The sequence below is a fragment of the Aptenodytes forsteri genome, unplaced genomic scaffold (genome assembly GCF_000699145.1).
Source record: "Aptenodytes forsteri isolate BGI_AS27 unplaced genomic scaffold, ASM69914v1 Scaffold245, whole genome shotgun sequence".
Classification (NCBI taxonomy): domain Eukaryota; kingdom Metazoa; phylum Chordata; class Aves; order Sphenisciformes; family Spheniscidae; genus Aptenodytes; species Aptenodytes forsteri.
Genome location: NW_008795686.1, coordinates 876,421 through 891,997, shown reverse-complemented (window position 1 = coordinate 891,997; position 15,577 = coordinate 876,421). Strand labels below are relative to the sequence as shown.

The following is a 15,577-nucleotide window of genomic DNA, read 5'->3' as shown; positions in this document are numbered from 1 at the left end:
AAAAGAGAACAGTGAGCAAGTTTCACTGTCTTCAGAATTTCAGACTTCTTCAGGCTCATTAAAAACTACTTCCTGATTTTGAGATTTTTTTTTTTTTTTAATGAGAGAGATTCTACAACACCTTAAAGGATCTATCTTGTTCCTTTACCTTTTCAGATTGTATTCTGGATCAGGGCAGGGTTTTTTCCTAGTTTGGTTTTGTTGGGGTTTTTTTACTCAATTGTTTTATAGACAGACCTGGGATTCCCCAGTTCAAAGTTAATTATTCACAATTTACATTTCAGTATGCAGAGAAACAGCAGCAGAGCACAAGACCTCTCTGTTCAAAGGGATATTAAGAGCAGCTGTCATTCCAGGTTGAATTAACAGGCGAGCTGCTTCAGCATCTGAGCTGTGTCATACATTCAGTTCCTAAACTTTGCCAAATCTCTCTAAGAGTAACTCCCTTACAGATCTTCCTTACTACTACGCTGAATGCTACAATAGTCTTCACAAGTTATTTTTCTGGCTTATAAGTATTTAAATAATGCCTTGAACCTACAGAAAAGGAAACGCAGGATTTTTCCAAATCCAGGCTAGTCAAGAACAGAAAGAAGTGGCTTAAAGTAAGAGTTTAAAAGCCTCAACCAAAAAAGTTAAATAGGCAAGTAACAGTAGAAGTCCTCCCTTGCAAGACACAGAACTGTATCAGGAAGCTACTACACTGTTGTGCTAACCAATGTAAAAGCTGATCTTCCAGGTCTATAGAAGACTGACCACAAAACAGTACTGGAAAGCAGAACAAAGTTATCAGTTTCTGCTTCTACAATAATTGCTCATGAGAACGTTAGATGACTAATGTTATTGGCTTTGACTATCAAGCAATTTCACAAATGAGAGCAGGGAATTTATCTGTGGGGTTAAAGTTTACCATCTACTCTTTTCACCCCCAGCTTGCCCCACCTCCACAAATACGCATCATAATCTGGCTTGTAATAGTCTCCCCGAGCAGAACAGCAATTCATGCTGTCTCCTCCTTTCTCCCCAAAAGTCTACCTCAAGAGTTACTACATCTCACCTTGACCCCAGCAAGCCTACCCTTTATCAAAGTCCAGCATCTTCCAGATATTGCCTATGCCCTTTTATGCCTATGCCAACTCAATAAACCTAAACACAATCTTCCACAGAGCGCATGCTCTCCAGGTACTATAAAGACTTTCCCAGTAATGCAGCTATAGTCCTTGTGACTACAAATAACTAGGGGAACTGCTACCTCCTCTCTCCAGCCTTACTTCACAGACCTCCTTCTTCCCAAACATATCTCAGACTCTTGTAAGGACAAATATTTGCTGCAGATCCTGAAGTTTGAGAGGTCATGGCAGTCAGTCTTTGAACACACAACTGCATCCCACACCAAGACAACCTTTTATATACAATTTCTTCCTCTCTGCCTCCTCATAGGCATACTCATACTACCCGTAGTATTAAGTGTTTTGCAGAAGAGAAAAAGAGTTTCTTCCCTATCAATCACAAAGAGTTTCTGGAGAGACAGGGCAGATGACTGAGTACTAGCAAATTTATCTTGGAGCTTCCTCCAATTTCTCAAACTGAGAGTTTAATTAGCCTTAGAATCATCTTATCACACTAATCCTTTTTAAATACAACAGCACACCACTTCCTATATCGCCGAACACCTGTTTTGAAGACAAAGCTGAAAAATCTACTGCCTGTATATATTGCTGGATTTTATTCCAATGCACTTTCATACAGTCTGCACCCCTCCTTCCCCATCAGATCAAGGCAAGTTATTTGGCTTTAAGTCATCTGCCAAAACCACCCCAGCTCATTAGCAGTATTAAACCAGTTACATTGGATTTCTGCCCCTTTCGGTCCTTAATGATTTATACATACGACTTTTCCTCCTGAGAGGTTCAGGTGCAGCTCTCTTCAAAAGGGGAAAATAAAAGCCAACTGTCAGGTAGTCTTCTACTGGATCTGAGAGGGTGCAACTAAGGCAGCCGTTTCCCTAAGTACTAATAATAGGGAAAAGTGTGATTATAATGTCTTAAATTCTTACCATAAGCAACTGCTTCAAGTTCCATGAACTATGAATACTTTTTACTTAAAACAAAAGTTCCCAAAAACTTATAGCTCCACTGACTCCGGGGAAGAATAATGTGCATTACCTTTACTGTTTACATTTGAGTTTTCTCCTTGAGGGTAATACAACTGAAAGATGACATTCAGGTCAGCTGCAGAAGCTCAAGTTTAAGCAGCAGTCATTAGGGTTTTAAATATGGTCTTTAAGACTGCTAATTAATTAGTGATGAATATATTTTATGGACAAAGTCCGAGACCTTACTGACACCTATGATCCAACTATTCAGAAGAATAAAAGCTTCAATTTTACTCAGGAATTAAATATCTGGAACAATAGAGCTGTCACCCAGATGACGGGCTACACGAACTCCCTAGTACAAACGTACTAAGGAAAGCAGCTTTTCAGCCTCACACGCATGAAGCCAGAACACTAAACAAAGGGGAAAAGGCCCCATGGTCAAAGAATCCTGCCTGGTTTCTTCCCGACCACAGCCACCACAGATTTTTCAAGCAGCTTCACTGTAGCAAAAGCCTTAGTTATTAAGCGTGGAATCTTTCCCTTGTCCAAAGGAGTAAGAAGCTCAGTCTCGAACCTCATTTGTACAGAATTCACTCACTTTGAATACCAAAGAATTTGTCTCAGGCAAGAATACAAGTTCAGCAAAGCAGGGGAAAGAGGAGAAATCACTGCTCTAACGCTCCTTTCCTCTCACCCAGAGACGCCATTGCAGACTGTCACTCCACCCAAATCCTACTCCACAAATAGCTCAAGAGATGTGTGTATTTTTCTGCTCAAAGACAAGAATTGAGCAGTTCTGCTTATGTCAATATGAAACATCAAGTAATTCTGGAGCTAGATGTGCCATTTCTCTATTTTATTGATTTACTGCAAATAGCAGCTGAGCCACAAATCACCATTGTAGTACCTTTTTTGCACAGCTCTCAATAGTTTAAGATATACAAAATGCCATTTGCATTTGGTGGACACCAACCAATGGTTATAAGGTTAAAATATAAAAGCAATTGTCTTGCAGAAATGCTATTCCCCATCCTATTGTAATATGGCATTTTAGATGCCAAACTCTAGGGGAGGCAGGGACATGGAAAAAACCCTACTAACATTACAAGTAGCATTTGTGTTAAGCGTTTGACCAGTAACTTTTTGCATAAAAAGGAAGTTTTATCCCGCATGGCAAATTTCAGACCTCATTCTACAAGCCATTTCCTTCAGCAGTCCAAACCTGGAAGCCTTACTTAAAATACTTGTTAATTCAGAGAAGAAATATGAAACTGCCCACCAGCCAATCTTCTGCCAAGCCTTCAAAGCATTTATTTAATTTCCTCTAAGGGGTAGAATTGTTCTCTCCATCCATGCAAGCATTAAAGCCACAGTCCTGTTGCATCCTAGGTCTTGCTGCATACAACAGAACAAGTTTAAAGGGGGTAGATTGTTGCAAGATTATTGCTTAGAAGGAGAAAAGCCAATAAGATCTAGTTAATTGACTACTGTAACTGGATACCAGGATTCCAGCTGTGGCCTGTGACTATCCTTCCATGAGGGTGAACAACCCCTGTTCACCTGAACAACATTACCTGTTGGTTATATCAATTCGTAACTCTTATCACTTGGCTGTTTACTAGAATATCAGTAACAGGATCAACTGCGCCTTTTATTCGTAACAGCACAGCTACACTAGAAAAGTAAGGATTTCATGTGTTCCACATGGGGTCATTTACTGTAATCTCTGCACTAGAGCGTTTTCTAATCAGCCTTTACATGTTGGGGTGATCTTACACTCCAACCACATCTGGCAGAAAGTGGTAATCAACTGAAGCATGGTACATGAGCTATTTCAGTTGCCGTGCTGCCGTCATTTTTATTCTGAGAAGAATGAACCCCGGTTAGTGCTTTCCACCCCCAAATGATCTATGTTCCTCAGAAAACCATTTGCTTTTAATAAACTTGTAGAAGTGAAACTGTCACTAGCCTATCAACTCTGCCCAGAACAGCAATTTGTAATCCACTACAAATCTGAATGAGACTGAAAATATACTGGAAGCAGCCTGATGTTTCAGCTGCACTTCTTAGCTGTTACACATTGGGAATACATAAAAAAAGAGGGTGGGGATGAGACAATGTGCAAGCAACTTCAGTGACATGTTAATTAGCTACAGCTTGCATGCTAGAAACAGGTCAGTTGAGTAGGCAAGCTCAGCAGCTGACACATCTAACTTTCAATATCCAGACCATGGTCTGTTTTCTCCTACTGTCTCAGCCAGATTCTTCTAAAAGTCCAGCTATTCTGTCAGTGGATGTCGTGGGACGATGTAACCTTCAGTAGGGTCAGCCTGAAAAATAACGAAACAAGGCCAGAGCCCATGCACTCTGTCGAGCTGACATGCCACCAGAAGCTTAGCATGGGTTGAAATTCTTAACTGGGAATGAAATGCCTGCAACTATACAGACAGTCCTGTTGAAAACATGAACATATCTGTAGGAAAAAGAAACCAAGTGTAATGCAAACCTGTCCATGCAGTTGGTGCAACCGTATGACCTCCTAGAGGCATACTGAAGCAGTTGCAACTAAACAGCCGGTACTTTATAACAAGGGTACAATCGTTTCAATCCATTTTGTCTTGTATCTATGGATCTACAACGCAACAGAAAGACCCTAAGAGTTCCTAAAACCAGATGGCTGTCTCATATGTGAATGCTGTGCTTAAAACAGTTTGTTTTACACAAACTGACTGATATCCTTCATGATTAGATGGAGTTTTACTCTCTCCTTGGTAAAAAAAAAAATTAAACCAAACATGCAATTCCTTTATGTTCATTTCCCTGTACTACACTAGTTAAACAAGAATCCTTTGCTTGTACCACACAGACAGGTGAGTTTAAGACTCAGAAATCTTGAAAACTAACATCAACTACCAGTAGGCTTTACTCTTCAACATGAGCCTACAGCCTTTCATATACTGCAGATTTCTTTATGTTGAAAAAAAAAAAACCAAAACCTGTTAAACTCAATGAAACATCCACCTGAGAGATGCAAGATGGAGTTAGGACTACTAGCATTTAAAAAACCTGACAGTAGTAAGTTGCTATGTAACAATTCAAAGTCACCAATGCCTCTAGAAGATGCATTTGCTACTGGCACTGGAAGTCTCCTATCAAGCTATTGATGAGTGAGGATATTGGAATCCATCACGCAGGCTCACATCCAGGCAAAGCTTTGCACAGAGTCAGATCTCTAGACTGGAACACCCAGAAATGTCAATTAAACTCCTAAGCACGCTATGGAGGTGAGTTTTGAAAGGTAGCTTCTCATAATACTGCCTAAGCAATTTCCAGCTTCCTGATAAACAAGAAGTTCTTTAAACTCACCTGTTCCAAACGTAGCAAACTTTGCCTGTTAATACTCTTGCCATTCACAAATAACAGAGCAATTTGAAGTTTAAATCAAGCTTAGCAAAACTAGAAAGACTCTAAATGGCTTAGAATGAAAGATCAGATCAGAAAATCACAGGCAAGGCTCACATATGAAAATAGCATTCTGTTTCAGATGCCAGTAACGAAACATCACTCATGATAAAATGTACATGTTTTCAAAACACTGGCACACTAGACATGCTGACTTCCTCTGGCTTGCTGCCCCTTAGCAGAATGTACATTCTCCTCTCAATTGGTTTAGATGAAGCTATAAAACTTAGATTAAGAGCTACAGGCACAATAACCGTACTTTGGATTCCAGAGTCATGCAGCAAGACCCAAACCCAAGTCTCCATTTGAAAAGGTTAGGTTTTAAAACTCCAGGGCTGCTAAAGAACTGATGCAATGATATGTTAAAGCTTGCATCTATATTTGACCTCTACATAATGAGAAACAGCAGCCTTCAGAGCCAGGAAACAGGCCAGCTGGCTTCCTCCTTTCATACAGGTCCTACACCCTCTGAAACGAGAAGTGAAAGGAAGAGTCCTTTTAAAAACAGTTTGAACTCTCACTTAAGTGCATCTATGTGGGCTCTTCAATTATGTGTAAAGATGTATGCTCTAGCTAGTGCAGTCCTGCACTGTGGCAAGATAACCGATCACTGCCTTATTTTGAGGACCTTCCTCTAAACTTGTAAACTTGCATACATTTTAAGAATGTGGGCGACAAGTCAGCATGTTTTATTCATGCTTTGAGCAGTCATGTCTTCCTCTCACTTCTATGGAGGACCATTTTATAACATTCTGTAAACTATCAGAGAGACTTAAGAGATATAACAAAGCTATGCCAGAGGCCCTAGGAGCCTGCCAGGCTCTGCAGGCTAACTGCTGACCATCTGCTACGGAAGCACCCGCTGCCATTGTGTCATCTGTGCTCGTGCCAAGCCAAGAGTCAGTTTGAAGTGATCGACTATACTATCAGTAGTCAAGCCACAGTCTTGTCCCACCTCTTTAGGACAGCAAAGTTTAAGACAATGTCTTGAAAAGACATGTTCTTTGGTCCTTTAAATATATGGTAGAACAATCTTAGCTCAAGTGGACACCAAACTGTCCAACCTACCCTTACTGGTGTTTCATATCTCAGTCATAACCTAGTCTCCTAAATATCTAGAAACAACTAGCAAAGAACATTGCTTTCTTTTTCATTCCTTCTTTGAGAAAGTAAAGCCACCTTGGCAAAGCACACAACTCAACTGTTTTGTTAGAGCTCTGTGGCCCAACTACAACACAGGAGTTCCTGCCAACTTGCTTTCTACCTGTGGCAATTTTACTTATTGGCTTACAACCAAGAAAAGAGTTGATTGCCACGAGTCAGACCCAAGCTGCAGACACGTCCTGTCAGCAGCCTGCAGTTCTCAGTACGTACAAGAAGCAAAGTGTGCTTTCTTGGTGGCCTTCAAGCATGATCATGCCTATGTACTCGCAAAATCTCCTCTACAAGAAATGTAACACATTTGAGTTTTATGAATAGAAAAAACAGACTCTAGGAAAGGCAAGTGACTGACACACTGCCTCAGCTCAAATGGCCAGAGTACAGATTACATAAATACACATTAGCATGACACCAGGACTTTTCAGCATCCAAACCCTTTCCTTAAACTAAGTTAAGATACAGATATAATCTAGAACAAAGCATGAGATCGCATTATCCTGGGCAGGGAGGAGGAACAGAAGGGTATTTAGACTTGGTTCGTCCAGAAGTTGGTGGCAATACAGTGCACTGCCATTTCCTGTACTGTGCCTACAACTAAGCTGCAAGCCTCAGATGCCTAGTGGATGCACCATTTGTCAGCAGCCTAGAAAACACTGTTCTAGTATTCCACCTACATTCACGGTGACGTTTCAAGGCTGATGTCCAATACCATGTGTGGCACTAGTCCAGACTGCTGGTATATTCCCTCTCCTAGTGGACTACAACTCTCAATTGGTTCAGCAAATGTGTTTCACAACCTAAAGAGAAGAATTTTTTTATGAGCGCAAGCAGCTTACTGGCTACCAGCTATGACTGTTGAATATACCTGAGCCCACCCTTGCAAAACTTGTTTTGTATTGATTTTCAGTGTTTTCAAGCAGCTCTGCAGAAGTAAACATGATCAAAATAGCAAGATTAAAAGTATTAAAACCAGTTTTAAGGGTCTAGCATGCGGTTTGCAAGACTCCAGAAAAAGCAGACTTAACCATACTCTGCAAAGTGACAAGCTAACCTCTGCCAAGTATTCTGATTGCCTTCTAGCATTGCCAACATCTGCTTTATTCAGGTTTTATTTAAGCCACCAAGTTCTCATCCAAGCAAAATTTTGGCTGGTAAGAAAATCAAGCAACCATGCCCAGTTTGATGGGGTGGGATACTCTAATATCAACTTACCAATGAAGCTTCACACTGCAATCTTGCTGGCACTGCTGACTCAGGGGAACAAAAGTACTGCTGCAAACCCTGTGCTACAGATCACTGCCTGCAAATCTACTAGGAAGGCTTCTTCTATCATATTATTTAGTTTGAGTTCAGGGTTCAGCCCCGTGCTAGATGATCCGTTCTTTTGGCACACTAGATGTCCTGTGCTGAGATTCAGACCCCGATTTCCTGGCTTGCTTTATTCCTTGCTTTTTAGTTTTCACAGTATTTTAACACACACATCCCCCTCCCCCTCCAAGCCAGACAGAATATTGTTCCTAATCTGCATGCCATGTGTTGAAGTTTGGAGATTCAAGTTTCATTAGACACTCACTGGTGAGACTACTGCATTTCCCCTAGGCACACACCAGAACTGCTACCCCGATTTCCTGGCTTGCTTTATTCCTTGCTTTTTAGTTTTCACAGTATTTTAACACACACATCCCCCTCCCCCTCCAAGCCAGACAGAATATTGTTCCTAATCTGCATGCCATGTGTTGAAGTTTGGAGATTCAAGTTTCATTAGACACTCACTGGTGAGACTACTGCATTTCCCCTAGGCACACACCAGAACTTCTGCTTTTCTGCCCTTACCCGCATCCTGAGCTGTGCCTTGAAAAGAAGCTCCAAAAAGGAACAGGGCATGCGAACTTAACGATACTGTCTGGTACCACTGACTCACCTTTAGACAATAGTAAGACTAAGGGAAGGGATATAATGTCATCTCCCCTCCCCAGTTTTTCCCCACCCCCAGAAACACTGGAGCCAGCTCCTTCAGCAATACCATATGTCCACAGCTGACTGAGGAAGGTCTCTCCCTTTCTTTTCTTTGGGGGCAGGGGGCATACTGGGTGCATGTGGCAAGGTTTTGGTAGCAGGGGGGGATGCTGCAGCTGTGAGCTCTGAGAATAGGGGTCTCTTCCACAGGCTACAGGGGATATCTGCTCCAGCACCATGGAGTACCTCCTGCTCCACCTCTGACCTTGGTGTTCCCTCTGCCATTTCTCACTTTTTCCCTCCTCCTCCTCTGCCCATCCAGTGTTTTCAGCCCTTTCTTAAATACATTTTCCTGGAGGTGCCATAAGCTCGGTGGACGAGCTCAGATGTGTCCTACGGTGGGTCCATTGTGGAGCCAGTTGTGTCTGGCATGGAGCAGACCCTGGTCTCCTCTCACAGAGGCCAAGCCAACACCTTGCCATGGACATCCAGTACTGGGGGGAAGGCAAGTAGGGTAGGAAGAGCGAAGTATTCGCAAGTATCTTGAACACAGGCAGAAAAATACTAGAGGCAGTTGTGTCTCTGCTATATTACCATTTCTTCAGAAGTGGGGACTAAGAGGGCAGCAAATTCTCCTCTTTGGCTACCAACTTCTCCATCCAGCAAGAAGCAGGGAAGACTAATAGCATCTAAAATGCTGTATGCCCTTCAGAGTTATCCTGACTGCCATCCGCTTTTAAGCACTTCAGAGGATCCTTCACAGGGCAGAGACATAGAAGTATGGACTGACCACACCAACAGAGCACTTCCTTGTAGACTTCACAGAATTCCTCACTAGTGGCACAGGCCCAGGTAAGGCACACACAGAAGATGGAGGGTTTAAGAGCCAGTCTGGGAAATCAGAGGCACAGATCAAATCAAACCACAGGAAATCAAACTGCAGATTTTTTTTGTTTGTTTAAAAGATGTTCAATTGCTGCTACCCAGGATCTAAGGGAGTAACACTATGAGACTATTATGAAACATATTCAACTACTAAATAGAAGTGATTGAAACTATGGACTGGTCACTGTCATACTGACCATCTCATAAACAAGGGGCCTCAAAGAAAGACATGGCTACTCCACTATCAAGGTCTGCTAATGGAAGTCAGTACAGTAGAAAGACCTGACTTGTTCCAGAATTTGTCATCCACGACCTCGACAAAGCATGTTTAACAGAAGGATCTTGGCAACTATTGAAAACAGATTAAGAATACATGCTTTCAGCTGAGGAAAAGCCAAGGGGAAGGAGGGTAGGACTAGTCAATCTAGCTTTATCAAGTTACACTGTTTGGATGAAAGGAAGTTTAATATCACACCTTCTACCCACTCTTCTGTTTCCTCATCCTTCCTTTCCTTTCCTTAAGCATTGTACCATAAGACAACTTAAACACAGAACAGTTCAGATGCGCAAGATCAAGTGATCCTGCCCATGTTTCAATCTTTGTATCTTAACATGAATTCAAACTTCTACCCAGCTTCAAACATATTTTGAAAAATAATTAGTTAGCTAAGTCTTAGCTTAATTAAAAGGGCAGCCTTCTCTTGGTACTACACATGCCTTAAGAACAGTAAGGGGCTGGGGGGGAATTGAAAGTTTATGTCATTGAAATACTCAAGATCAACTAATCTAAAAAGCCTTCTGATTAGCTCCCCTTACCCACGACAGGCATTTCTACTCCTATTCAGATATCTACACACCTCCAAATGAAGGGAGTCTTCAATACTGTTTTGGGAAATGACATGGGAGAAGCCCACAGAACAGAGAGCTATTCAACATAGAGACTGATGACCAGTCCTTACACACACACAAATAAACCATGCTAATCCAATATCCATTAATGAATTAAAGAAAAGAATTGCTTGCTTGGATTTTTTTCTTTTCAGGTGTGAAAGAGATTCATTGGGGTGACAAGGAGGAGTTCACAATTTAGCATATATCCCAGCTGTGACAACAAAAACCAAGACACTGTATTACAGCTGATCTTCAATGTTAACTTTTAAACAAAGTCAGTTCTCTCGTACATGGAAACTGTGACAAATTACTGCAATACAAGATACAGTGAGACATACAAAAGTAGTTTCATTAGTAAAGTGTGAAGGATTAAGCCCAGTTTGCACAGGGACTCCATTCTTGGCAATTTTCTTGAAGGTAATTCCACGGCCGTAAAGACAAAGTGTCACCTGGACTGCAGAGTAATGCAGTACTCGTCCGTCTGCGCTACTCCCGCTAGGAAAGGGCCCCAAGTGCCAACAGACTTGGAACGCTCCCCAAGTCACTTCAACAGCTAACAACTTCTGAAATACGCATCCAAGTTAACCTTAACAGTCACTGAAGTCTAGTGACTCAAGATAGCTCCACTGACCCCCACCTCTCCCAAAAAACAGACACACACACATATTCCTCAGGAATGAGATAGAGGTTTCTAAGACTATCCTGTGGGATCTCACAACTTTATCTTTACTGAGCCTAGGAAAAAAGTTTAATCCATTGCTTTTGGTCAGCAGCCGCTTCTGTTTCAACACTAGAGACCACAGTGATTCAAACTTGTTAGGTCATCCCCCCAGTTTGCAGGAAAAAGGCAAAACACTGCAGGAACAAAAGTGTCTGTATAAGCAAAATACTGACACCAGCCCTGCAGTTCAGTTACCAGCATGAATTAAAGTATAAATCTCCTTTTAGAGCCTTTGTTTGTCAGCCACATACAAATACGCAAAATTAGACTTGGGACGGAAAGATGTTACTACAGATACACAGGTCATCTCCACAGCCACAGAAAATCAAATCCTGATCTTCATCTGCTTTGTTTCCACATTTCATGAAAATCTCCCAGCTCTTGATCAGGCCTCCAGAAGGGCCTTCTACCTTTTGAGAATTATTTTGAAGAAGTAAGGAGGCACCACATGGTCTTTTTAAAATACACACTCCAGAACTTCCTCCTGCTGCAAAGCAATTCACTCAACAAAATAAGTCAAGGAAAATCCCAGCCATTTTGATCATTTTCAGAAACAGGAACTTGTTATGACCATCTGCAGACACAACAACCTCACTGGTTTCCAATTCACTTCCCTAAATGAAAGCTTGACGGTCTGTTTCTGAGCAAGATCCTTTATAAAAGGAGCTGAGTTCAGATCTACCTATTTTCCCTCATCCGTCATGTGTTTTAACATTTGAAAGTCAAATTATCTCCCTTCTCCGAAACCTTCTCCCTGTTGATACCATCAGAGTCACCCCCATTCGAGGCTGGAAGCTGGCTTTTACTTGCCCCACACAATTAAACCCACAGTGAAGCCTTAACATATCTTTCAGAACAATTCTGGTAATTAAACTTCTATGCTGTGCACGAGGATTGTCTTCCCAGTTGAATTACCACAGTTCACATATCCTCAACATAGTCCATATATGTCATTCACCCACTCTGTAATGGCCTTTCTCACTGCAGCAAAATCAAGTTGCTAATCCCCACTTCTCCATGGAAATGCTTTCCTCACTTGCTTTATCTAATTGTAATTTATTTAACACAACATGGTTAGCTGAGGGAGATGAAGTCACCACAATGATATGGATTCAAAATGACAAGTTTGTTAAGTCCAAAAGGGGCAGAGCTCTTAATGTGCCAACTGCAACGGCTTGCCCCAAACCATCAGAGCATCCTAGATGTACATTCCTTTTCTCCCCACAGGGACCTGGAAAATGCATTTGATGCCATCTGGCACGACTTCCCACAGTTGCTTGAAATTCACTAGTATGAGAGCTGGAATTCAAGAAAATGGTAAATCTTAGTAATGTGTATATGATAGCAACCTAATCATACTTCAGTACTTCACCTGACAAGCCTGTGCAGCACCCAGAGTCCATGCCAAAGGACTGCCACTATGCAGCATCCATATTAAAGCCTGCACTTGTAAGCTATGCAAGTACAGAAAACCACACAAAGGTAAACACTTGACAGCTCAGCTTTTGTTCGCAGAAGACATTCATTCTGTTCTCTCCTCCCTTCCTCACACACGTGTACTCATACCCAAATCATGCTTTTTATTCCTCAGAGCAAATTCCCTCTAAGTAGTACTCACTAAAAAAAACCAACCATAAACCAGAAAAAAAAAACCAAACACCCCACACCTTGTCACCTATCATCTTTCTATAACCCTCTGGAACTAACATCTTCTGTAAGAAAACATGAGGACAGGCATCATTGTGTCCCATCCTCACAGGACTACTTAACTCATGTTAAATAGTTGATCTCTTCATTTAATTTACAAAGCCCATCTGCTAAGCAGGGCAGTGGAAGATAGGTTGTGTGACATGACACCTGGCCACTAAGACACTAAATAAAATTATGGAGTTCCCTAAGGACACAGAACCCCCACACCAATACTAGAATTACAGCTCTTCATATAGCATCGCTCCAACCATCACTCTCTGGTACCTGAAGTTTTAATCATCTAAATCCTATGCACCTTGATTCAAAACTTATCTTAAGGCACTGGCAAATTTTAGCTTTCATTCCCTTCTCCTCGTCTTCAAATGCTACTTATCCAACTTGAAATGCAGTCAGCCACGTGGCTCAGATCTACTTCCACCTAGCAGGACCTCCTGCATGCATGGGGGTATTGCTCTTTCAGAGGATGAATTTTTAATTTACTCTCTCATTACAATATATAAGGCCCATTTTAACACTTGTTCACAAGATATATGTCAGAGTTCAAGGAATTGCCTAACAATTCATAGTTCTGAGGAGATGCCTCAGGTTTAAGAGCCTATTTTTTATTCTAAAACATGAACTTGATTTTCATTTATAGTCCACAATTTTGAATATGCGTATCTCCCACTGACACGATTCTGTCTTTAATGATACCAGTTAGTTAAACTCTCAACTGTTATATACAGCTTGGAAAACAGAAGCAAAAATTATCAGGGATGTATATACCCAGGAAACGATCATTTCTCTTCCTCTTGTGTGTCTTACATGCAGGTGGGTATGAAATTGCATGGAATGCTACAGGCTTCCATCTCTCCCACGCTCATTTTCTGAAGCGGTAATATTAGCACCAATATCCAAACACAATCCCTTTCCAGACCTTAATATAGCACTGGTAAATTATTTCTACCTCACTTTAATCCTGCCTGTTCCAGATAGTACTTTTATTTTTATATATATATTACACACACACACACACACACACAAAGCTAGGCTTTTTTTTAAGCTAAAGCTTCTAGTAACAGATACAGTAGGACTGTCCAGACACAGCCTACAGATTAAGAAGCATCGACAGCTACCAAACAGCAACATAACATCAATAACCAAGATGATTTTTTAAAATATACAAGAAAACAAGAGAGAATACATGATATCAAGACAGCCGATCTATTTAAACAACCGTTTAGACTCAAGTCAGTCTTCAATCAATGCTGCTTACATCAGCATCTCTTAGATGTATATACAAGAGCATTTAGATGTACTGGAAGACCAACATGCTGTTTGCCACTTTAAGAGTTAGCTATGAAGTCATTAGCACTGAAATCTAGAATTATTTTCCAGATGTAATACTACCTCCTTTTAAGAAATACGGCATCATCAGAATTGTACTTACATGCACCTGCACTGGCATTACTTAGTAACAGCCAGCAGCCAAGAGACTGCTTGGTATAAAACCTGCTGATCTTTACTTGAAAATGTTTCTTACCATGTCCAAAAAAAAAATGCGAAAAACACTTAATTTTACACATTGAAACCTGCTGTTGATCTACTGAGTTCAATGCTGGACAGAGTTACTACCGGTAAACAAGGCCAATTAACATCATGCAATTAAATTGTTTCACCATTCTACTCCTTGGTGTCTCCAAGCAGGGATCGACAGTTGAGTGGGTTGAAAAGAAATAAAATTATCAAGACAAAACATCACTAGCTCATTGGTTTTTAAGCAACATTTTGACTTCAACCTTGTTTCATGCATTAACTAGCTAATGCCAGTCCAGAATAGATCATAAATCTTTGAGACAAAGCTACAGCCACCTTCAATGAAACATGATGCAAACCATCAGGCAGCTCATGAAGTTGCCCTCTGATATTTGGGTCCTCAGCAACAGCCCTTAAACTCTCCAAAGGCTGTCCCAGTCTACAGGGTAGCGTTATCCAAGGGCCTTGCCGTTTAAGTACACCACCATCTAAACCTCTTCAGAAGTCTGCTGTGGAGACGGCCACACTCCTACCGGTGCTTGGCCAGCTCCTGGCGTAGTATTTGTGTCTCTGCCTAGCTTAATCCTGACCAAAGCAGGCAGTGACAAGCGTGTGTCCATTTTACCCTGTGTCTAATTCCCTCCCCTCTTTCCAAGCCCCTGCTGCGCAAGGCACACTTCACACTGCCTTCCCGGATAAAAGGCAAGAGGTCATGAGGAAAAAAAAAAAAAAATGGCCGAAAGAGCAGTATTATGCAATATGAGAAGAAATGCAGTAATAACTCATCCTCTCCTGGAGATTTCTCATAACCCTTACGGTTTGCAAGCTGGATTACAGCAAGCGCGGCAGCCAAAGGGCTCAAAGGCACGCTAAAGAGCCCCTCGGGCAGCCTCCTCAGCCCCGGGTCTTCGCTGGGGAAACAAAAAGGGATGCTCACAGTCCAGGTGCTTTTTCTTGGGCCCCATCACTTCATGCGTGGTGGCTTTGCAGACGGCTCTGGCTACGGCTGATCCCGTAACGCTGTACTGAGCAGCTGCGATGCGATCTGTCAGCGTCTGACCCGACATCTTCGCTGGCGTGCCTGCTGCTGCCTGCTCTGCAGAGGCGGAAAACACGGGAGGGGAAGGGGAGATTCCGGGTTTATCGCCGAGGGGAGGCTGGGGGGGGGGGGACACACC

At 41.8% G+C, this 15,577-nt stretch overlaps 1 protein-coding gene across 1 annotated transcript in view; it reads right to left on the bottom strand.

Moving 5' to 3' along the window:
* SNAP91 (synaptosome associated protein 91) overlaps positions 1 to 15,466 on the bottom strand; it is a 68,088-nt gene extending 52,622 nt beyond the window's left edge. The window contains 1 exon segment of the mRNA XM_019472986.1: positions 15,337 to 15,466. Coding sequence (XP_019328531.1) covers positions 15,337 to 15,466 — 130 coding nt within the window.
* Positions 15,467 to 15,577: the final 111 nt, after the last annotated feature.